We start from the raw sequence: 22,893 nt of genomic DNA on the forward strand, positions 1-22,893 counted from the left end.
AATGAGCATGAGGTTTCGTTCAGAGACCAGAAAAAAATAAGGGTACAAGGCATATGGATATCTAGAGAAAAGCCCTCTAGCTACAGCGAATAGTATGAAGAGAGCCCTAAGGCAGAACTTGGCTGCTATGATTTGAGAACTACCAGAAATCGAGTGAACAGGGGGAAGCATGGTTGAAAATGAGATCAGACAGAGCCTGATAGCCAGAGCATATCAGTTCTGTAGTCCAGCCTAAGAACCTGGGCTTTATGATGATAAACTCAAGAAACCATGGAGAATTTTTGAGCAGAGAAATGATAGGATATGAATTTTAACAGAATAATTTTAAAATGCTCTTCAATGAATCATGAAATCATAATGACTACTTTAAATTTACCAAAGGCAGCTCCAAGTGTGTAATAATGATGCAATCTTACCATCTGGCTTAGCTGACACACAAGCTGCTGAATAATGAGATCAGTGGACATACTGGGTATCCTTCAAGGAATCCACATCCCTTTCTCTGTATAAAAATTTTAGTATCAATTTAGTAGCAAATAATATGACATTATATTCTATAGCAAAGACCTAAAGGAAAGAAAAAAATATGTATTTTTCAGATTAAGTAAAATCTAACACAAGTGAATCAAAGAATACAAGATAGACTGCCAGCCACAAAAAATGTACAAAATAATGCCTGTCTTATTATTATTAATGTAAAATATGAGCAAATTCATATATTTTGATAATAAAGCTACAGGTAAAGGATCACACTGATATTCTATTTTAAAAGGGTGGGAAGGTCACCGAAGGCCAGGAGTTCAAGGTTACAGCATGCTACATTTGCATGACTGTATTCCAACCTAGGTGACAGAGTCAGACCTTGTTTCAAAAAATAAAAATATTTAATTCTGTTTTCAGTTCTTAGTTCATATGTTTGTGTTTTACTGTTATTTGGTATAATAGGTATTAAATATTTAAATTAGTACATTAGTTGCCACCATGTATGGTCTCTACACAGAAGGAGCAGACATTCTTTCAGAAATCAGTCAGACATGCACATTGACTGCAATTTTATTTTTCCAAAAATGATTACAAGCAAAATTCCCCCACTAAATAGCAATGAATTTATTTTTAGGGATGGCCATGTAGTTTAGTAAAAGCATCTTCATATAAAGTTTTGAAATTATTGTTTAGAAATTAGAATAATTAAGTAAAGGTTTAATATGTTTCTCTGAAAAATCATAAACAGAACAGAATCAAAAACTGAAGGACCTTCTTGTTTATCCAGCCAAGTTTATTTCATTTTATATAGCAGGGAATGAAAGCCTATAGAATCAAATGAATTGTGCACCTTCACAATGCATTACATAGAAAGGCATTTTTGCATTTTCTAAAGGGAACAGAAGAGTTCAAGATGTAAAGAAATAATTTTTCATCTCAGCATGTCCATAAAGTAAGCATATTTATAATTTACTCTCTGTGCCAGAATTCTGGGGGGAACTTAAATAAGGGCATTTATAATAATAAAGCTCTGGGCAGATTCTTTAACTTGGTAGTGTTATTAAATCCTTCATCTGGTTTTCAATGTAAGCAATCATGTTAATATTCAAGACAATAATTAAGTTCAATTAATTATGAACCACATCAAGTGCTTTGCTAAGATCCATGAACATTACATTTGGGCTTTCTCTTTATAGACCAATCTTTTACTTACCTAAAATAAATTGAGTGAAGTTAATTTTTTTCCTAAACTTCTATTACTTTTCAATAGTTATTATCTTTATCTTGTTCATTCATAGTTGCCTCTTTAAATTTATTATATAATAAAATCAGACTAATCAAATAATCATTACTGACATTTTTTATGTCTTCATGTTTTCTATCAGATTTCTCTCTACTTTTCCTCAAGTCTTTAAAAGAATTTTGTTTGAGAATAATTTGCATTTCCCAAATGCAGAGCAATGCTATGTACCAATTTGTGTAGCTACATGTTAGAAAAATGAGACATTATTTATTCAATTTTGTTGATGAATAATAGAGAAAAAGTTATTATGACACATGTCTCAAGAAGTAGTACCAAAGGTTGTATCAAGAGAATAAACTCAGAAATTCTTACTATAAACTTAGATTTAGTACCTAAAAAGGAAATAAATAATGACTGTACATGAAATAATGACCTCTTTAATTTAACTTAGGAGTAGCTGGCTTAATATCTCAAACACAAAATCACATTAGAAAACTATAGAGAATATCTTGTCAAGGCTACCAATGGGCCATTTTATCAATTAGTGATTAAAAACAACTTTGTTGGCTTCTCCTTTAAGGAAAGGAATGAAGTTATTCAAAGAGTTAAGTCATTAAAAGTAGTTTTATGATAAATCTTCCTCTTTCACACATAATTTGGATAGTATATCTTTAATAAATTTTTACTCTTGTATATCAGCCTAGAAACAGATGAAAGAAATGTTGATGAATTCAATTTTCTATGTCTCCCTGTTTCAAAGTGAGTCAAGAAAGAGCTGATTTAGCATCACACTCTCAGAAAAATAGCTTAATTCAGTTGCTTTGGGATATTTACCCATAAACTAAAATTGTATCTTATAGAGAATTTCAAGAGCATAATTTTTGCTCTTCAAATTTATTATTCAAACCCTAACTAGAAAATGGGCAGTGGAAGTTAATCATTCAAAAGATTTGAGAAGGCATGAGTAAATTATTCTTTAGAGAAAAACAAGCAGAGCTATGCTGCTGCAATGAGGAATAAATCTCAAAACTTGCATTAAGTTGAGTGGAGGAAAAGCATGAAGAGAGCTTCTATTCATCCTATGAGTCATCTGTGGCACAACTAAGATATTCCAAATGATCACAATTAACCCAAGGGTAGATTTTAATTGACTTCAAAATTCTTACAGATTTGTCAAGAGCTTCTAACTGACTTTCACAAGAAGCTTTTTGGCTTCCACTTTGACTCAACCAGAAGCCTAACCAAATAGAAAATACAAAGACAAGCAAACACACACAAAAGCAATACGCTTTGATATTCTTGGATATTATGCTGACAATCCTAAGGTACAAAAGGGGTCAAGATCATAAAGAAAACAAAAAGCCAAAAATGTATATTACCATTATGTTATAAAATACTAATGTGGCTCAAAAATCTCTCAGAAACCTGTAGACTAGAAATGTGAAGAATGCTTAGATTCACATGTTGATTGCTGTGTAGAAAGAAAAAAAAAGGTTGTATCTCACTGCTTATTTACAAGTTTGTAATTATTGTTAGAAAACAATGAAAGTCAAGTGTATGCACGCTATTTAGTGATTTTGTTTGCCCAAACTGGCTGCTATTAATAAGTGATTGTTGATTTCAGTATTAAGGAGGTAGAATACAAATAAAATAATATTATCTAATACTGGCTAATTTAAATTCTGGCTACAGTCATATCTAGTCAAACAATTATGCTCACCAACTTCACATTTACTCAACAAAGTAGAAGGGGGATGTTATTCCCAGAAAAAAAGGATTAACTAGTTCAACTGCTTTCAATAGGGGCCTTCTGATGGCTTAGCAAAAGCGGTTAGATACTATTAAGAACTCTTTTTCTTTTAGCAAACAGAGCGTTCAAATTATTCTTCCTACAAACCTAGGGAGCCTGCCATTGTAAACTAAGCAAGATGTCATTTTAAACCATTTATTCTTGACACAGGAGGAGAGTATACAACCAGAGGTCAGTAGTTCAAGACTAGCCTGCCCAACATGATGAAACCCCATCTCTACGAAATAGCTGGGATTACAGGCACCCACTACCATGCCTGGCTATTTTTTGTATTTTTAGTAGAGATGGGGTTTCACCATGTTGGGCAGGCTAGTCTTGAACTACTGACCTCAGGTGATCCGCCCACCTTGGCCTCCCAAAGTGCTGGGATTACAGGCATGAGCCACCATGCCTGGACTATTTAAGCTGATTCTTTAAGGGTGGGTACAAGTTTTTTCCAGGTGAATAAAACCTTGAAACATTACTCCAAGCAGAGGTCAGCAGGTGCAAAGACGCAGGGATATAGAGATGTTGAAGTTTACTAAACACTACTAGATTAAAAAAACAAAAAGGAAACAATCAAAATCAAAAATTGAAAATAAAAATCACCTGAAAAAAAAAACAGCTATAAATGGGCTTAGCAAGAGGTCACGTTGCAATTAAGTATGACCACAGACTCTCAGTAATGGATGGAAATTTTAGGGAAAAAACATAACATTCTCAGGTTGTTGGCAGAGTGTCTAAAACAATTTAGAAATACGGGTATTGAATTCTGGGAATAATTACACTGTAGTGAAATCATTTCCTTCTCTGTGTATGAAGCATGTATGAAGCATGAACAGCACACTGTTCAAGGTGCTGAAGATCAGACTCTTCTCAAGGAGCTCATGAGCAATCAAGGGAGATGGGTGGGTGAGCAACTGATTATCATGTGACAAGTGAGGTAATACAGATATGACTAAAATTATATCTAAAGAAGAGCAAAGGAATTATTCATAACATAAGGAGCGCTGGGGAAAGATTTCTGAAATGAAGCCAGCCGGGCATGATGGCTCACACTTGTAATACCAGCACTTGGGGAGGTGGAAATGGGAGGATCCAGGAGGATCTAGGAGTTCAAGACCAGGCTGGTCAACAGAGCAAGACCCTGCCATCTCTATATTTGAAAAATAAATAAATAATTTTTTTTTTTAATGAAGTGATATTTGAGCACTCTGGAGCACCATGCAAATATAGGACAGACTGAAGGAATTTATGCAGCTTAATTTAACGTTTTTTGAAAATTTATATTGCAGAAGTAGTACATATTTACTGTTGTGAAATTAGAAAGAATTGATAGGCAAGGAGCGCGGTCTACAAAGCACTCCATAGATCCACCATACTGAGACAATGCTTAATGCTTTGATAGATTTATTTATTTTATACTTTCTATACATATGCATGTATTGCATACATACATGCACATGGTTAAATAGAAATGGTTCTCCTTGGTATTCTGTTTATTCATTTATTGTTATGAAGTAAATCCCCAAAGAGTACATTTGCTTTGCCCGAGGGAGTCTTTTGCTACATGCTGCTGTACATAATGAAAACTAAAAAAGGGGCTAACTTTTCAGCCTTGTGACCTTGTGGTGATTCAAACAGAGGCTTCATGAAAGGCAGATTCAGAAATGAACTTGGTGTGTGTGGGTGGTTATGCTTGGCATTATTGTTTGTAATAATATGATAGGGACGATTTCAGAGTCCGCCAACTGGGAACTGGTTAAGTAAAGGGTGGTACATCCAAACGATGCATACTGTGCAGCTGAAAAGAAGAATGAGAAAGACCTCTGTAGTCATGCAGAAGAACTTGAACCTATAGTATGTGTTTTTTAAAAGGGAGAAGGAATGGTATCGTATGTATGGTATGCTACTTTTTGTGTTGAGAGAGAAGAGTAGAATAAGAATATACATGTATATTTGCAAAGATAAATTCTGAAAAGATATATAAGAAACCAATTAAAAGTGTTTGGCTGTGGAAGGAGAATAAGACTGTGAATGGAATTTTGCCACATACTTTTATAGTTAGATTTACAAATTTTCTGAACTTTGTATTTGTACACATGACCCATTTAAAAATAAGTGAATGAAGGAATGAAGTAGGATTATGAGAAAGAGATAAGAAAAAAGGATCTAAGGGGCTGCCCATCTTTTTAGTACCCAGTGAATATTAATACATAACAATAGCAGCAAATATTGGAAGAGTACCCCTAGAAGGGTAGGGAGTCAGCCTTTCCTTTGTCTTTTCCTCAGTTTCATATATTTAAAAATATATATTCTGAGAACAATAAAACAATTTGAAATAAAAATGTCTCCAGATCTCTTAAAATGAAAGGAAGATGGAGCAGCTTTATGTAGTGCACTTCCCAAAAATGGACTGATTTCCCTCAAGAGACAGGGATTCTAGCCTACATGGGATACATATGGGAGAAAAAATAAGAAAAAGAAAAGAGATTTAAATATAAATGAAAATAACACTTCTCCCTGATTATAAAGGAAATCACATTCTTTTTATAATAATTTGGATGACAAATATTAAGAAAAATCTTTAATTTGTCGCTCAAAACATTCTGGTTTGTTGCTTTGTATACTTTTTTATGCATGTAAACATTTTAAAAAGTGGAATCATAATAGGTAGTCTTTTGTCACTTACTATATTTTGGGCATATTTCTGTGGCAGTAAATATATCCTGGCATTATCATTTTTAATAGCTGGATGTATATTAAGTTAATCATTGTCACCCCAGAGGTGAATTTTCTTATATATATATTTTAATGGACTCGAGCAAGCATTTTTGGACTGAATTCACAGAAGTAGAATTTCTGGAGGGTAATAATTTTTAGAGTCTTTAATAGAAATTTTCAAATTATCCTCCAGGAAAAGTGGCTTAGTTTATATTCCCACCAAGAGGGACAGAGCTCCAGGTTCCCCCTTCCATTTTTCACCTTTGCTGCCTTTATACAGAAAATATCAGTGTTTTCATGACATTGCCTTGATTTCTAGTGCATTGAATCTTTTTTATAGATCTATGGGCCATTTTAATTTTTGTGAGAAGTGCCTGTTTCTCCATTGCGCATTTTCTGCTGCAAATCATTTGTTTTTTTTCTAAGTAATTTTAAAGATTTCTTTATAGGCTAAGGATACAAACCTTTTGTCATTGAGGTTTCAAAAACTTTTTCCCAGTAAGTATTTGTTATTTCATTTTATTTTTTCTTTTCTTTCTTCCTTCCCTTCTCTTTCCTTCCCTTTCCTTTCCTTTTTTCCTTTCCTTTCTTTTTCTTTCCTTTCCTTTCTTTTCTTCTTTCTTTCTTTCTTTCCTTCCTTTTTTCCTTCCTTTCCTTCCTTTCTTTCCTTTTCCTTTCTTCCTTCCTTCTTCCTTCTTCCTTTCTTTTCCTTTTCCTTTTCCCCTTCCTTCCTTCCTTCCCTCCCTCCCTCTCCTCCTTCCTTCCTTCCTTTCTTCCTTCCTTCTCATTCCAAACTCCAAAGTCACATTTCACTTAATTTTTATCCTGCCAAATTTGAAAGCATTTTAACTTAGTGATTTTCGTGTAAACAGGAGCAGGAGAGAATGTCATTATCTAGGTCTTGCTCTGTCACCCAGACTGGAGTGCAGTGCCATAATCATAGCTACTGCAGCCTCAAACTCCTAGGCAGAAGCAATTTTCCTACCTCAGCCTGCTGAGTAGCTAGGACTACAGGTGTGTGCAACCACACCCAGCTATTTTTTAAATTTTTTTGTGGAAATGTGAATTCACTATGCTGCCGAGGCTACTCTTGAACTCCTGACTTCAAGTAATTCTCCCACCTTGGCTTGTCAAAGTCCTGGGATTACAGGTTTGAACTACTGCTCCCAGCCGAGAGTTTAGTTTTGTTTGCTAGTGGTGTTCTTGGTATCTTTTCATGCTTGAGGCTTTGGTGCTAGTGCTGAAGTATTACACTCACCATCCAAGGTTTACAGGACTTTTGTTTTAACATGGAGCAGATGGAACTGTTTAGTTCTGCATCTTTGCAGGTATACAAAATGTGCCTACCAGGACTCTGCTTTATATCCATTGAAAGCAAGAAGTAATACAGTAAAACTGCCTGGCTAGAGGCTTTGAAGGAATGGAGTGTTCTGGTTGAATCCTATTAACTTGGAAGCATGAAGGTGAAAAAATTCAGAACTTAATTTTCCTTTCAATGCAATTTAGAAATATAGCCAGTGATTCCACTTTTCTTCTCTAGTAAGTTTGGACATTCTGATCTACTTGGTGTTTTATTATAGAACTCCTAGTGTGCCTGAGACTTACATTGTGAAGATAATTTTATAAAACTTTAGCTATAAGAGGATGTAAATAGTCTTGTATGATAGGCTGGATGAGAACTAATACTTGTAAATATACTTTTTAGACTAAACTTCTGATTGCCACTTGTTTTCTTATTGAACTCATAAAAATAAAACACATTGGATGGAGGGTGGGAATAGGAAGGAGAGTTATGTGTTTTAATTGTATGTCATTGTTTCATATCGAGATAGAACATATAGTAGCCTTGGCTTTGGACCTACAGAAGGAAACACATTTTTCTACCTGCTGTATGGCAGACACTCTTAAATACCTGGAGGGATGACTGCAGCACAGATTGCTGAGCCCTACTCCAGAGTTTCTGATTCACCAGGTCCAGGGTAGGGCCTGAGAATTTGCACTAAAAAGTTCTCAGGTGCTTCTGGTGCTGCTAGTCCAGAGACTACATTACTGAGAACCACTCTTGTCTACTAACTGTAAATTGTAGAACTCTAGACAAAAGCTTAGTTTGGTCTGGGATGAGAAGCACACAGGTTATGGAGCAAATCATGAGAGTTTCAACCCTTGATCCCAGCTTTGCGTGAAATTCCAGTAACAAGCAGACAGTGACATAACACAATTCTTAGTTTTCATGATTGCAAGTCATAGCCAAGTATCAAGTGAGAAATTTAGTTTCATTTGCAAGGCTTAGAGAGGACAGGTGATGCTAGAAAAACGGGCCTTGTATTTGTTTTAAACCGGTAAAGAGCTTTGAGTGCTTATTAAATTGAAAGCTTTTAAAATTTATTTTGTATTTTATTTTATTTATTTTGAGATGGAGTCTCACGCTGTCTCCCAGACTGGAGTGCAGTGGCATGACCTTGGCTCACTGCAACCTCCATGTCCCAGGTTCAAGTGATTCTCCTGCCTCAGCTTCCTGAATAGCTGGGATTACAGACACCCACCACCATGCCTGGCTAGTTTTGTATTTTTAGTAGAGACAGGATTTCACCATGTTGGCCAGGCTGGTCTCAAACTCCTGACCTCAGGTGATCCACCTGCCTTAGGCTTGCAAAATGCTGGGATTACAGGCATGAGTCACCACATCTGGCCCAAAAGCTTTGTGTTTTTACAGATATTAGACATATTTCTTGTTTAAGAAAAAAAATCTTAACAATAACCTAAGAGAAACATAAAATAAGAGAAACATTTTTCTAAAAAAGAGAAATCATTGTGATTACTTTGTCTTATTAGAATGTTAGATAATATAGTCTACTTCATTAATCATCAAGCATGCTATGGATTTTCCATTTTTATAGGATCTGTATCTCAGTTAAGGTAATACTGGTAATTTTTGTGCTGTATTTGAAGATGAAAAATATAGGCCAAAATCATAGACCTTGCATAGAAGCTGGGTAATGAAGACAGTTCTGGAGGCACACATAGATACACACACAGAGACACACATATATAGAGAGAAAGTATACATACATAAATTTTTTTAAGTTTTAAAGGTTTTAAAGCAAAAGCTGGCCCTTCCCCTCTCCCAGAGTGGGCGGGGACAGCGGTTGCATGGGTAGCTTTCCTTGTGAGCCACAGGTCCCTCTGGACACACTGTTGCCTGGCCACGCCCCCTTTCCCTTTCATCTTTCTCATTGATCAATGGGCTTGGAGCATTAAGGCCACGCCCCTATTCTGCATTCTACTGGGGCCCTGGTTACGCCTCCCCTGGCTCAGTCCCACAGCTGCCTGTTAGGCGACTGGAGGTGTTGATCAGTGCTCACTGGGATTTCACTGACGTGGCCCCAACCCTGCCTCCCTCTCCACCCAGCGGTGGCAGAAGAAACTCGAAAGAGCAGATTGGCTGCAGCAAAGGAAAAGGTAAAAATGCACCAGGTCATGGCCCCCCAACCCAGCCACAGATCCCCTCTGACGACCAGACTGCCAGGATCCATACCACTCCTGAGGCACACCGGACTGAGCCCCCCAACCCCGGCGCCTCTGGGATCCCCCCACCAAAGTCTTGTCAGTCAGCCCCACCCTTCAGCAAGCAGCCCAGTCCCTGACCTCGCGAATCACTCTATGGTGACTTTGGGTGGGTGACTCCTGGGGCTTCCTGCTCCATTACTGGGCCCTCACCTCTGCCCCAAACTCGACCTCCCTGGGCTCTTTGGGCTCACGTCTCCAAGGACCTGGGTCCCGCAGCCCCAGGCCCCACTCTGGCCAGTTGTCCCTGGGAGACTTTGGGCTGGTGACTCTTGGGGCTCCCTGCTGCAGACTCTGCCTTCCACTCCTGCTGCCTCAAGGTCGACCTCCCTGGGCTCTTTGCACTGGCATCTCCAAGGACCTGGGTCCCAACCCGGTGTTTCCCTCCCCCAACGTAGAGTGGCAATGCGGACATCGTGCTGATGTGGTCCCTAACCCCGACCAGGAGGAGTGGAATGTAATGAGGTCACAATCTGCCTAGGAACTGTCATTACTGCAAGACCAGCCTTTGATCTTACAATCCAGTCCCCTAAGCGTTGTCACCCCATTTCTGGTTCCTCTGGTCACAGCACAAATTTCCAGCTGGAAGGGGAATGGAGACTATGGGATCCAGGAGCAAGAGGTTTCAGGCTGCCTTACTCCCTTCACATAGACATTGACAGTGGGGAAAGCCTACACTTCCCCCGTGAGTGCAAAACATTAACAGTATCTCTGGGTGGCAATGGGGGATGGGTTTGGTTTGGTTTTTCTCCCAGGCTTCTACTTCTATTTTTTTCTGAGTTCTCCACCTCATATTCTGATTCTCCATGGTTCTGGGACCAGACTGCCTTTCATTCAGTGGTCTCTGAAGTGAGATTTGCTCATCTACTGTGGAATAGATCTTGGGAAACTGAACTTGACAGCTGGAATCTTCCTCATATTATCTGAACCTGGGGTACTCTGAGTGCCACAGGATAAATGTGGGACATCTTTCTGAAGCATCAGTTTCCCTTGATTCTCTTGAGATCAAGAGAAAAAACATTAAGGTATTTAGGGATGACAGTCACATAGGTTTCTAAGAGTATACCAGACTTCTCTCTGAAATGAGGTTTGGGTTGTCTTCTTTCTGATAAATTCCCAGATTTAACAGAAAGGCTGCCTTCTGCCATGAGGACACATTGATATAAAAGTTTGAGAGGTACTGTCACACTTCTCCACACTAACAGACATGTGAGGATGTATGACTCTAAACCACATAACATACAATTCATGCCACTTAATGTTTACTTTTCTGCCTCTGCCTCTGGTTTTGGTCCCTGGCGGCTGCTGATTCTTGGCAAAACCCCAGAGCTTAGAGTCAGAAGACTTGAGTTTCAAAGTTTTTTTCTAGCCATGATACCAATCCCTCTCGGTCACTAAATGATTGTGACAACACCTTGTACAGTTGTTGGTATCATTAAATCAGATGGTATATAAGAGTATTTTGTAAAAACTGTAAAGGAAGATGTGGCCGTAGGGGCTGATAGTTCTCATGAGTATTATTGCTCTTCTTTCCCACAGTTAAAAGAATATTGGCAGAGAAACAACCCTGGTGTTCCAGCAGGAACAAAGAGGAACAGGAAACAAATGGCAGTAGCCCTGAGACAGCCACTTCTGGTGGTTGCCACTCACCTGGGAATGGAGTCTTGGCTGGCCAGGCTCCTGGGGACAGGGGGCCCAAGGGGCAGTACAGGGTAATTGTTAAGATTGTGGATGGACTGTTGGGTACTGGTTAAGAATTCTGGGTTTGGCTGGGCATGATCGGCCACGCCTGTAATCCCATGACTTTGGGAGACCGAGGCAGGAGGATCATGAGGTCAGGAGATAGAGACCATCCTGGCTAACAAGGTGAAACCCCTTCTCTACTAAAAAATACAAAAAAAAGTTAGCTGGGCGTGGTGGTGGGCACCTGTAGTCCCAGATACTCAGGAGGCTGAGGCAGGAGAATGACGTGAACCTGGGAGGTGGAGCTTGCAGTGAGCCGAGATTGCGCCACCACACTCCAGCCTGGGAGAAAAAGCAAGACTCTATCTTTAAAAAAAAAAAAAAAGGAATTCTGGGTTTGAATCCTGCCTCTCCGACTGCTAGGGATATGATTTAGGGCAAGTTGCTTGAACTCTTTGGGTCTCTCTTTTTACATCTGTATAATAGAGGTGGTATTTTTTTACTTCCATTTGTGAAGTTTAAATGAGATTTGTTATTGTTGTTTTTATGTTAATCCCTAGTACATGGCCTGCTGTAAACACCCAGGACACCCAGGATATGGTCATTGCTGTTTGATTTTCCCCATGCCCAGTCTCAAGGGGAAGCCAGGACAATGAGAACAGCCACTTGCCATCAGGACTCACTGAAAGGGTCCCAGGGTGGGATGGTGGGAGATAAGAACCATGAGAGAAGTTTGCACAAAAGAGTTATGGGACAAAGGGCCCAAGATAGGCAGAAAAGAAAATGTTGCCAGTTGATGGGGAAGAAAGGAAGTCAGAGGGCTTAGACATTGAGGGGGACAGAACATCTCCATGTGCACTCTCATCTCTTGCAGTCAGCAAGAGGTATCCACAGGGAGGGCCCTACATCATCTGCTACCCTGAAGGATCTGGAGGTAAGTGGCTCTGGGCGGAGGTGCAGTGACCCTGCAGGCCAGCCCTCCAGGCTCCTCCCTCTGCCGGCTGAGACAGCCCACACACACCCCAGCCCTAATGATTGTTCTATCTCTCCCCCCACTCCTCCTCCACCTCCTCCTCGTTGCATGTGCCTCAGAGCCTGTGCCAAGAACTAGCAGTAGTCCTGGGCTCAAGGTCCGTAAAAATCAGTTAACTGAATAACACCATCAAATCTTTGGTAAGAATACAGTGGGGTCCCCTGATTCCACACTGCCAATCCTGGGCTCGTTTCCCCTTGGGGTCCTGAAGAAAGGGGCTGGGAGACCCTGGTTCCAAGTACAAAATGGGAACTGGGGCACCCAGGCCTCACCTAGAGGGACCCCAGAGCATGCAGCACGGCTCTTCTTTTACTGTCCTCTTTGCCGACTCTCTCCTCTCCAGACACCCCTGCTCCAGTCCTTGCTACACACGCCCTGGGGTTTTTGCCTCTCGGGGAAGTGCTGGCCTGACTGGTTGTCAGGGGCCCCGTATTTCTGCTGTGACTTGGTCCCTAATTTGCTGTTTGATTCTGGACAAGCCACCTCTCCTTTTTGGGTTCGTGTTTCCAGAGGAGGTAGTGAGTATCAAAAGTCTCTGTTAACTCTGAGAGCCTGAGATTTAAAGGCTCCCTTCAATGGAAATCTCAGCACCAAGGGCTCCTGTCTGTCCTTTTTCATCCTATATGTGCTGTGAAGAACCGTACCTGGTCCATACGTGCTCAGTAAATGTTTATTGAATGAACGCACTTTTCTAAATCACAAGCTGGCAGAAGGGGTGGCCTCTCTCAAACTCCATCTCTAGAGGCTTATGTTACTCTCCTCTCAAGAGATTCCAGATTCAGACTGAGTTCTGTGGCTGTGGGCAAAAACCAACAAAGACCCAAATCCTCTGTCCTTGGGAGCTTGAGGAGAGTTTACTAGTTCGTGTTCCCATTATGTCTGAGAACTTTGCCTTTAAAATCCATTGCTGGCCCCTGCCTACTCTTCCTGGTCTGAGGAATAGAGCTGAGGGGGCCACCCTTCATCACCTTAATTTGACTCTCCCCAAGGAAACAACAGAAGAAACAAGTGGAACATCAGCTGGAAGTAGTAACGTGATTTCTTTGTTTCCTCATGACATGACTGCTGGGTTTGGGGGACACTCAGATGTAGAGGCCCCAGTCTCGTATCACCCACTCCCAGCCTGGGGAAGAAGGCTCACCCCTCAGATTCCACCCCATCCCCACAGGGTCCCTGATAACCTGGTTCCATGGGTGGGCCTGTCCTGGGGCATTGGTGGCATTCTGGGGGCATGTCTCTTGCTGTGCCATCTCTGCCTCCCCCTGGTAAGAGCTCTGTCTTCCTCTTCCTGTAGGAAAAGAAGGCAAACAATGAGAAACAAAGCTGAACGGGAGCTAGAGGTGAGTGGAGGCTGTGCAGTTCCCTCCTGTCCTCCGGAGAATGTTTCTTTCCTTCTTTTTCAGCACTTGCTTGGCTTTTCTCCCAAAGGTTCAAATCCAGAGATTGAACACACAGAAAGGGAAACTAAATACAGACCTGTATCACATGAAACGTTCTCTCCGATACTATGAAGGTAGGAATCTGGGCACCCTGTCATCCTTCAACCTGGTACTTTGACATGTCTTTAGCAGGAGTCCTTTGGGCCCCATCTCAACTCTCTCATTACAGATGGGTCCAAGGATGTGGCCGGCTGCCTGCAACATTCATTGCAGCGTATAGCAGAGTTAGAGCAGGCTCTCTGCTGTCACCACCACACAGGAGAAGAAGGAGATCAGTGTGAGTTCAACCATTTGCCCTGTCCCCTGAGAGCCTGGCTTTGCAGATGGAGGAGTGAGCCTAAAGCTCCCTTTTGCAGGATGGAGTGTCCTGCCCAGAACGCAGCATGGCCTTTTCCCACTGCTTTTGTGTGTGGTTGTTAGAGACAGCCTGGGGCTGAGTCAGCTGCTATGGGTGAGTTGAGAGGCACTGTGGGGACTGAGCACTGGACGCAGAGCTTGGAGGCCAAGATCTTACCCGGCTGTGGTCTTGGCCAAGTCCTAGATGGGGTATTGGGTACTTGTACTACAAAAGTACAGAAGAGTATCTTTAATATGTTACTATTTCTGTAGAGAGAGGAAACGTGTGTGTGTGTATGTGTGTGTGTGTGTGTACACACTATGATAATATACATAACACATGTCTGCAAGGGTTCATAAAAAATTCAGGAGAGAGCAACAGTGTGGCTGGGAGATACTTCCCTTCTGTACCTTCTGAGTTTTGGGCTATGCGAATGTATCATCCTTTCAAAAAGTGGACAAAAGATTAATCTCCCCCTTCCTATCTGTGCCACCACCTCCAGCAAGAAAAATGGGCTTAGAGAATCAGATAGACCTGGGTGTTCAAATCCCAGCTCTGCCTAAGTGATCTTAGACAAGCACTTAACCTCAAATACTCCATGTTTTTTTCATCTACACAATAGAGGTAACCATAGTAACTGTCTCCTATGTTGGTTGCAAGGATTAAATGGGATTGCTAGCATGGTACCTGGTGAAGCACTCCATAAAGGTTCAAACAGTGGTAATAATAACAGTAATAACAATAGCAATATTATCTGATCTCTCTGGGCCTCCGTTAGCCAGTTGTAAATTCGATCTCTTTCCCTGTCCCTTCCAACTTGACTGAGTTCTTTTAAAAACCAGACCATGGGCTTGGAAATGTCTTGATCTTTACTGACCAAGTTGTATATTGAGCCTAGCCCTAGCCCTTTTTAGGGGGCAGTGTGTGGAATGGCCCAGGCTCCCCAGATCGAAACTTCTCACTCTTCACCATCCAGTTCTCGAGCCTCAGTAAAGCACTTATTGAGTGGCAGTTAAAGCAGTCCATACAGGAGAAGGCACGGTTGAAAGCACACCTGACATGGGTGAGGTTTTGCAGAGGGAGGGATGTGGAAGGAAGATAACCCCAGGTGGTGAGGAGCAGGTGAGGACCAGTGACAGCCCTTCTTAACTTCTCTGCCCATTCTTGCAGTTGAAGGAGTCGCTTAAACAAGTCCAGCTAGAGAGAGATGAATGTGCTCAACATATAAAAGGAGAGCAGTGACAGCAGAGGATGAGGAAAATGTCGCAGGAGGTGAGATCTGACCCTTCAGCTCCCCACCCTCCACCTTAGATAGGTCACTTGATCTTTCTGGGCATCTGTAAAGTGGGAATAGTACAGCCAGAGGTGGTCATGGGTCTGGGCTTTGTGGAGGTGGGGGCAGAGAGGGAGATGGTAGCCTGTCCAGCCACCAGCCCCTCTCTCCAGGGCCATTTTCCACTGTGCTTTGGGCAGGTTTGCACATTGAAGAAGGAGAAGAAGCATGATCCATGTCCGGTAGAGAAGCGGGAGAGGAGCTTGTCCAAACTCAAAAACCAGAGGGGTAAGATGGGGCTGGAATGACCTAGGAGCAGGCCTGTCATCAGAGGGCCCTGGGGGTGGCTTAGAGTGCCCCAGGGAGGTGGGTAGATGGAAGGGCTTTGAGGCAGAGGGAAAGAGGTCTGTGCCAGGGGATGACAAGTCTTGTCATCTCCATGAGCCTCAATGTCCCCATCAGCAAAGAGGGCCCAGTGTCAGCCACCCACAGTGCTCTCTATCTGAAAGTGGCTTGGAAGATTGGCTACCATCTGGGTGCAGGGAATCATTCACAGTGAGTCCAAGTTTGGGGAGCCTGAGAGGAGCTATGCACCAAGAGGAGGGTTTTTTTTTTTTTTTTTTTTGGCAGGGGGGAGTCCAGAGCCCCTTATTGTCTGCTTCCTTTCTCAGCTGAACCCCTGCTCCCAGATCCCCCAGCAGTGCCCTCCGAGGTGGAGCTGCAGAACCTCAGGAAGCAACTGGAGAGAATGGCAGGAGAACTCCAAGCCCAGTTGGAAAACAATCAGCGCATAAGTGTCCTGAACTGGTGGCAAAAAGAGAGGTTTCAGGAGCAGGAGAAGAGGCTTCAGCAGCTGGCCGAGCCACAGAGTGGCTTCGAGGAGCTGGTGCGTTGCCCCACCTGGGGAGCTTGCCCTCCTCCCTAGCCCTCCAGGCCTTTGTTTCCCCACCTGTAAAATGGGGCAGTGTAGCCCTCATGTGAAATGTTACTTCTAAAGGCACCTGTGAGCCAGAGCTCTGCTCTGGTGGTTGTGGGAGAGAGGAAATGATTTTTCTAACCTGCCTCCACCCTTCCCGGTGCCATGGGAGGCAGACACCAAGTTCTGGGGTCTCCAGCTGCAGTGGGTGGCTGCTGATTGCTTCTGTCTGTCCAGAACAATGAGAACAAGAGCACACTGCAGTTGGAGCAGCAGGTAAAGGAGCTGCAGGAGAAGCTGGGTGAGGTGAAGGAAACGGTAACCTCTGCCCCATCCAAGAAGGGCTGGGAAGCAAGCACCAGCCTCTGGGGAGGGGAGGTGCCAGGCCAGAGGCAGCTCCAGCCTGGGGGCAGGTGACGCCAGCACCCTCGAGGGCAGTCCTGTGACTGTTTCTTGCTTCCTGCCTTCTGACTTTTAGAGGTGGGTAGCCCTGGGCTCCTCCCAGGTCTGGACATCCTCATCCCAGCTAGAGGCATGGAGCCCCCAATCACAGGGGAAGAGACAGTGGTATAAGAGGCTCCTTATGCCAGACACGGTTGCTCGTGCCTATAATCCCAGCACTTTGGGAGGCTGAGTCAGAAGAATCACTTGAGGTTGGGAGTTTGAGATCAGCCAGGCCAACCTGGTAAAACCTCATCTCTACTAAAATTGCAAAGAAAAAATAGCTGGGCGTAGTGGTGCATGCCTGTAATCCCACCTACTCAGGAGGCTGAGGCAAGAGAATCACCTGAGCCCAGGAGGTGGAGGTTGCAGTGAGCTGAGATTGCACCACTGCACTCCAGCCTGGGCCACAGAGTGACACTCTGTCTCCAAACAAAACAGAAAGACTCCTTAGATTAAAACTGGATTCCAGCCTTGGTTCCACTGGTCACCATTCAAGTACTTTGCATCTCTAAGTCTCTGTTTCTTTAACTTCAAAAGGAAGTTAGCATTCTCCTTACAGAGGTGCTGAGGATTAAATGACATAATACATGGCAAACACTAGGGATGTAGCACACTTAGCAGATGGTGGTTGGCTCCCACTGCTTTTCCACCAGTCTGTGGCCTACAGTTTAAATGGTGAGAAGAGGGTATGAGATTCGAGGCTGGGGAAGGAGGCATGGGGTTCTAGGAAAGGGAGGCCGTCTCTTAGGCCTGGAGCAAGGGGCCAGGGGCCTGGGCAGGCGATAGCGCCCCAGGGTCCTCGCTACCCTATTAATGGGCCCAGAATCTGGAAGCCAGCCACCACATGCCCTCATGCCCAGGGTCTTCCTGCAGGTGGAGCTGAAGAGCCAAGAGGCTCAGAGTCTGCGGCAGCAGCCAGACCATTACCTGGGTCACCTGCAGCAGTACGTGGCCACCTATCAGCAGCAGGTGTCCGCCTATCAGCAGCAGACCTCTGAGAAGGAGGTGCTGCACAGGCAGTTACTGCAGCAGACCCAGCTAATGAACTACCTGCAGCAGCAGGAAGCTTGGGGCAAAGTGGTGGGGGAGACGGCCCACCAAAAGTTGCAGGACACCCAGGGCAGGGAGCTGCTGAGGACGGGCAGTGAGGGGGATGACCTGGCAAACTCCGTGCCTTCTCACTCTTTCCTGGGCCCTTAGGAGAATCTAGAAGCTGCTAGGCTGCAGAACCAGCAGCTAAAGGCCCAGTTGAGCCTCATGAGGGCTCTCCCTGAGGGAAGGCATGGGAGATTGCTCAGAGGAAGAGAAGAGAGCCCCAGGAGGAAGGGGGGACTGTTAGCAGCATAGGATTGAGGAGTTGGAAAAGACCTTTAGAACAGCTGGTCATTATGCTGACCAGGTGCCCGCACTAAGTTCGGCATCAATATGGTGACCACCTGGGAGCGGGGTCCACCAAGTTGCCTAAGGATGGCTGAACTGGCCCAGGTCAGAAAGGGAGCAGGTCAGAACTCCCACACCAACCAGTAGTGGGACTGTTCCTGGGCAGTATAGCAAGATCTTGGTTCTTTGAAGTAAGAGTAAAGAACAGCAGCTTATTCCTCTCTGGGTAGGGACTGGCTCAGGGTTACACAGTGATGGTGGAGGTAGAGGTGGGCCCACAGTACCTCCCTTGTTGGGTTGTCTGAGGACCCCTCTGGCCACCCCCCACAGGAGATGGAGGAGGACATCTGGACAGTGAGGAGGAGGAGGCACCTCAGCCCATGCCGACTGTCCCGGAGGACCTGGAGAGCTGGGAGGCCATGGTGAGCCTGACTCCCCCTGCACCCATTTTGCCATCTTCTTCTGTGGTCCCTCCAAGACCCCTTTATGCTCTTGGTTTCCCTGCCTTCTGATTTTTCCGGACCCTCACCCCTTCTGGGAGCCAGTGGTCAGACACCATTTCACCTGTGACCAACAGGTGCACTTTCTGAGGCCCCAAGGGAAGGGGCTGCGCTCCACCTCTCTGCCCGTTTGTTCTGTGTATGCCCCTACAAGAATGCTCACCTCTTGCCCTCAGGTGGCATTTTTCAAGTCCGCTGGAGCCAGTGCCCAGGAGGAGCAGGCACAGTTTCGAGAGCAGGTGAAAGAGCACAGAGTGTGCTGCCAGTGCCTGGCTCACCTGGTGGCCTCTGCCCAGCAGGAGCCAGAAGCAGTGATCCCAGCCCCAGTGACTGGTGGCGAGTCTGTGAGTGGGGAGATCCACCAGGCCCTGCAGGAGGTCATGGAGAAGCTGGAGGTGAGTGAGTCCTGGCATGGGCCAAGAAGGGCAGGGGTGGGGCAGGTCGCTGCCAAGATGTGACACCATTATTTTGGCTCCAGAGCGGCCTTATGGACCTCCTGGAGGAGAAGACGGACCTGAGTGAGCTGGGGGAGAAACAAGAACTTCGATTCATCTAGTACTGGAAAGACAGACACCGTCAGTGAGCAGGAGGCCAGGGCATGGCAGGGGGAGCTGCAGGGCCATCAGAGGGGCCTCAGCGTCTGAGCCCTGTCCTCCCACAGGAAAGTTCATCACCTTATAATAGAGCCAGGGGGTAGTGCCAAAGATGCGGCACCGGGAGGAGGACTTCATCAGGCTGGCCCAGGACAGCAAGGAGATGAAGGTAGGGTGTGCAACATCTCTGCGGGGGTGGGGGTTGGGGGTGGGTGTGAGGGTGGGCACCGGCAGCATCATGACAGCTGAGGACCCCTCCCTCCAGGTGAAGCTGCTGGAGCTGCAGGAGATGATGCTGTGGCTTGTGGTGACTACAACGAGGAGCACAGCAAATTCCTGGCCACTGCCCAGAACCCTGCTGATGAGCCCAGTCCAGGAGCCCCAGCCCTCCAGGAGCTTGGGGCTGCCAACAAGCATGGTGGTGAGTAGAGTCCTCAGGCAGGATGGGCAGGCAGGGGCAGGGGAGGCTCGCACTGTGCTCAGATCCCCGCCTCCCTCTCCCCAAAGATCTTTGTGAGGTGAGCCTCACCGACAGCGTGGAGCCTGCGCAAGGAGAGGCCAGGGACGTTTCTCCCCATGGCAACCGTACTTCACAGCCAATCGTGCAGGACCACCAGGAGCACCCAGGCTTGGGCTTTTGCTGGACTTGGCTGCTGAGAAGAAGGAGATAAACATCACCATCATCAAAGAGCTGGTCAAGAAATTTTACAAAAGGAAACAAAGTTATGGGGTTAATTCCCTATACCATTCATTTACTTCATTTGAATGTTAGAGACACTCATGATTATTTGTGTTTCTAATTTATAGTTTAAGTTTATTTGTAAAAAGTTAAAGGAGAGTGGGTCTCAGTGGCTTTCACTGATGTTCACTCTGGCATCCTTTAGCATTTTTCTTTTTTAATTTCATAATTGTAGGTCATTAGCATGCATATCGAGTTTGCCCTTACATGGTGGGAGGTCAAACACACAAAGACCCACTGTTTGCACAAAACTATTGTTGCTGGTTTGGAATAGCCTGCCATGCTTTTTTAATGTTATTGCAGCACGTATATTCATTACAGAATTTAATTTGCTTATGTTCTGCTATTGTTTGACCTAATCTTAGTCACAGTGAGCCCTTCATTAGCTCAATATGTGGTTTGCCCTCAAGTGTGCACTGTTTATTACTTTGTAATATGCCACTGTGAGTACTGACATTTAGAGTTGTTTAAAGGCCGAGAACTGGAAACAGCCTTTCCCCCATTTTCTGTGTATTGGTGATGGGAGTAATAACATTTTGGGGGAGCTTTTTAAATCTCACAGAAGAGGAAAGTGGCCTGCTCTGGCAGGTGTGTGCAGGATAGAGTGCATTTCATTTGTTCCGGTGCCAAGAATGAGCGCTGTACTATGGTAGTTCCCTCAGGATTTGTATGTGCTCTGGGCTCATGAAGATATTGCACCATGAGCTGCAGCAGTTGTGCTCTTTCTTGATGACCTAAAAAGGGATTATTTCTGAGGAATGAAAGACTCCCATCATTGACTGTGGATGTGGAAAACCTTTCCTAGCTTAGAGCATTTGTATCTATAATACATTTAAAAGAGTTCATGTTACCTGTTTTAATCACATGACTACATGTCCCAGTACACAAAAGGGCATTGGTTGGCATTCTTCTTAATGTATTTAGTAAAGATCATAAGAAATCCTTTGAGAGTTTAAATGTCCCTGGAACAGGTATACAGACTCTAGTCAAGGATGAATTAGAGTGAAGGAAAGCTGTGTGACACCTGGCATTCCTCTCTGTTCACGGAGCGTCTTTGAGGCTTGAAGATTGATTTTATCATCTAGATCTCTCTGGCTAATACTTATTCTTCAACCACCTTGGTTACTCTGACATAGGAATTTACTTCTTTTCCTTTAGTGGAAAACACTTTAAAAAATAATAACAAACATTATTATAAACTAATATGTGTGAGAGTACTTAGTTAAAACAAAAAGAAGTTTTAATAGACAGTATTATACTATCTTTGAAAGTCAAGGAGAAGTTTATGCAACTTAAAATGTTTACAAACTGCAGTGCAATCTACTGTTTGTGAATGTCAATGTATTATCAGGAAACATGTCTATACAATCACAGAGTTATATTTCCTCACAAACTTCTTTACGAAGGGTGAACTATGTCCTGTTCTTGACTTTTATTTTCTGAAGTTGCCACTTTTGCCTTCTTTGAGTTCAGTTTAAAGACAGTTACTTTAAGTCCATTTTAAACCCTCGGACTGGAATTGTACCACTGTTAATTAGCCACATTATTTGGTCTAATGTTTTTTCTTTATCATTCTGAAACTGGCTTTATCCAATACATTGATAAATTATTTCAAAGGTACTTTTATCATTGAAATCACTTCACTTTTACCCTGATAAATATCAATGACTAGGAATGACCTTCAGATAGCATTTAGCATCTGTAACCAATCTGACAATAATGTGTTCATCAGCTGCCTATGGATTAAATCACATACTGGCATATTTAAGCTGAATGTCAGTCTGGAAAATAAATTTACCATATTAACTGAAATACCACTCTTTGTGTAGGCATTTGTCGTATATTTAAGAGAAAGCTAAAAGCAATGGAAATTGTATGACAATAACTTAAGTCTTTCTTCAAAGTGCATGCAGTCTTTTGTGATACCTCATTCAGCCAAGTATTTGTGCTCTACCTCATTCAGTATAAGGTCACTTTTGATTTGCTTAGAAGGCAACATTGGAAGGTTAGAGTTTATCAGAAACATAGAATTTTTAAATGTGAGTTCAATAGAATAAATTTGAATTTCTGTAGGAAGAATCAAAACACCTATTTAAAGATTGCAATATATAATAATTATTTTTAAAGTATTTGATTAAACCTGCGAGGTTTTCCAGAAATGGAAAAAAAAAATAGTTCTAAAAGCAAAGATGATTTTTAGAAAATTTGAAAATGTAAATCAGCCCTATCCATAATATAGTTTCTCTAAAACTTTATCTTAGTCATTTAAAAAAATATAACTATTAAAAAAGTAACTGCTATCTTAACGTTCTGAAATAAGTTGAAACATTTTAAAATATGAATGCTGTAATTTAAAAGAAACAGTGGGAAGGAAAAGTAGAGAAAGAAGTGCCATTCCAGTCCAAAGCTTTAGTTGCCAAGTTTTCTTAGAATAAATTTTACCAATTTATGAATTATTGTAAACAGAATGTATAATGGAAATGCTGAAAAACTTTTGCCTAAAGTGGCATTATTGACTGCTGGTGTGATGCTACTGTAATGTAATAAGCTATTAAATTGTTGCAAAGTGCTGTTTTTGCCTTAAAATTTTATTTTGTGTGTCTTGAAAACTATAGTATTAAACGTATTGATATTGAGCAAATACTGGCCATGCTTGGCATGAGATACCCTTTCATTTTTGCAAAACTGTAATATAACTATGCAAGTGTTTATTAAAAGAACACAAAAAAGTTATGGGATTAAAAAAGTTATGG

The 22,893-nt window shown here is 43.0% G+C and overlaps 1 protein-coding gene and 1 pseudogene across 2 annotated transcripts; both read left to right on the plus strand.

The window, feature by feature from the left end:
- Positions 1–11,197: 11,197 nt before the first annotated feature.
- LOC101015953 lies at positions 11,198–22,711 on the plus strand (annotated as a pseudogene). Its single transcript, XR_649521.4, has 16 exons — positions 11,198–11,515; positions 12,361–12,420; positions 12,579–13,859; positions 13,948–14,032; positions 14,128–14,235; positions 15,272–15,358; positions 15,466–15,567; positions 15,769–15,856; positions 16,240–16,454; positions 16,722–16,790; positions 18,129–18,217; positions 18,637–18,730; positions 19,287–19,387; positions 19,470–19,570; positions 19,667–19,822; positions 19,909–22,711. The product of XR_649521.4 is annotated as a putative golgin subfamily A member 8F/8G (transcript).
- On the plus strand, positions 17,297–18,677 carry LOC110743730 (golgin subfamily A member 2-like). The gene has a single exon (XM_021940924.2). It carries the CDS (start codon positions 17,742–17,744, stop codon positions 18,126–18,128), a length of 387 nt encoding a protein of 128 aa, XP_021796616.2. The 5' UTR covers positions 17,297–17,741; the 3' UTR covers positions 18,129–18,677.
- Positions 22,712–22,893: the final 182 nt, after the last annotated feature.

Source organism: Papio anubis, chromosome 7 (assembly GCF_008728515.1).
Source record: "Papio anubis isolate 15944 chromosome 7, Panubis1.0, whole genome shotgun sequence".
Classification (NCBI taxonomy): domain Eukaryota; kingdom Metazoa; phylum Chordata; class Mammalia; order Primates; family Cercopithecidae; genus Papio; species Papio anubis.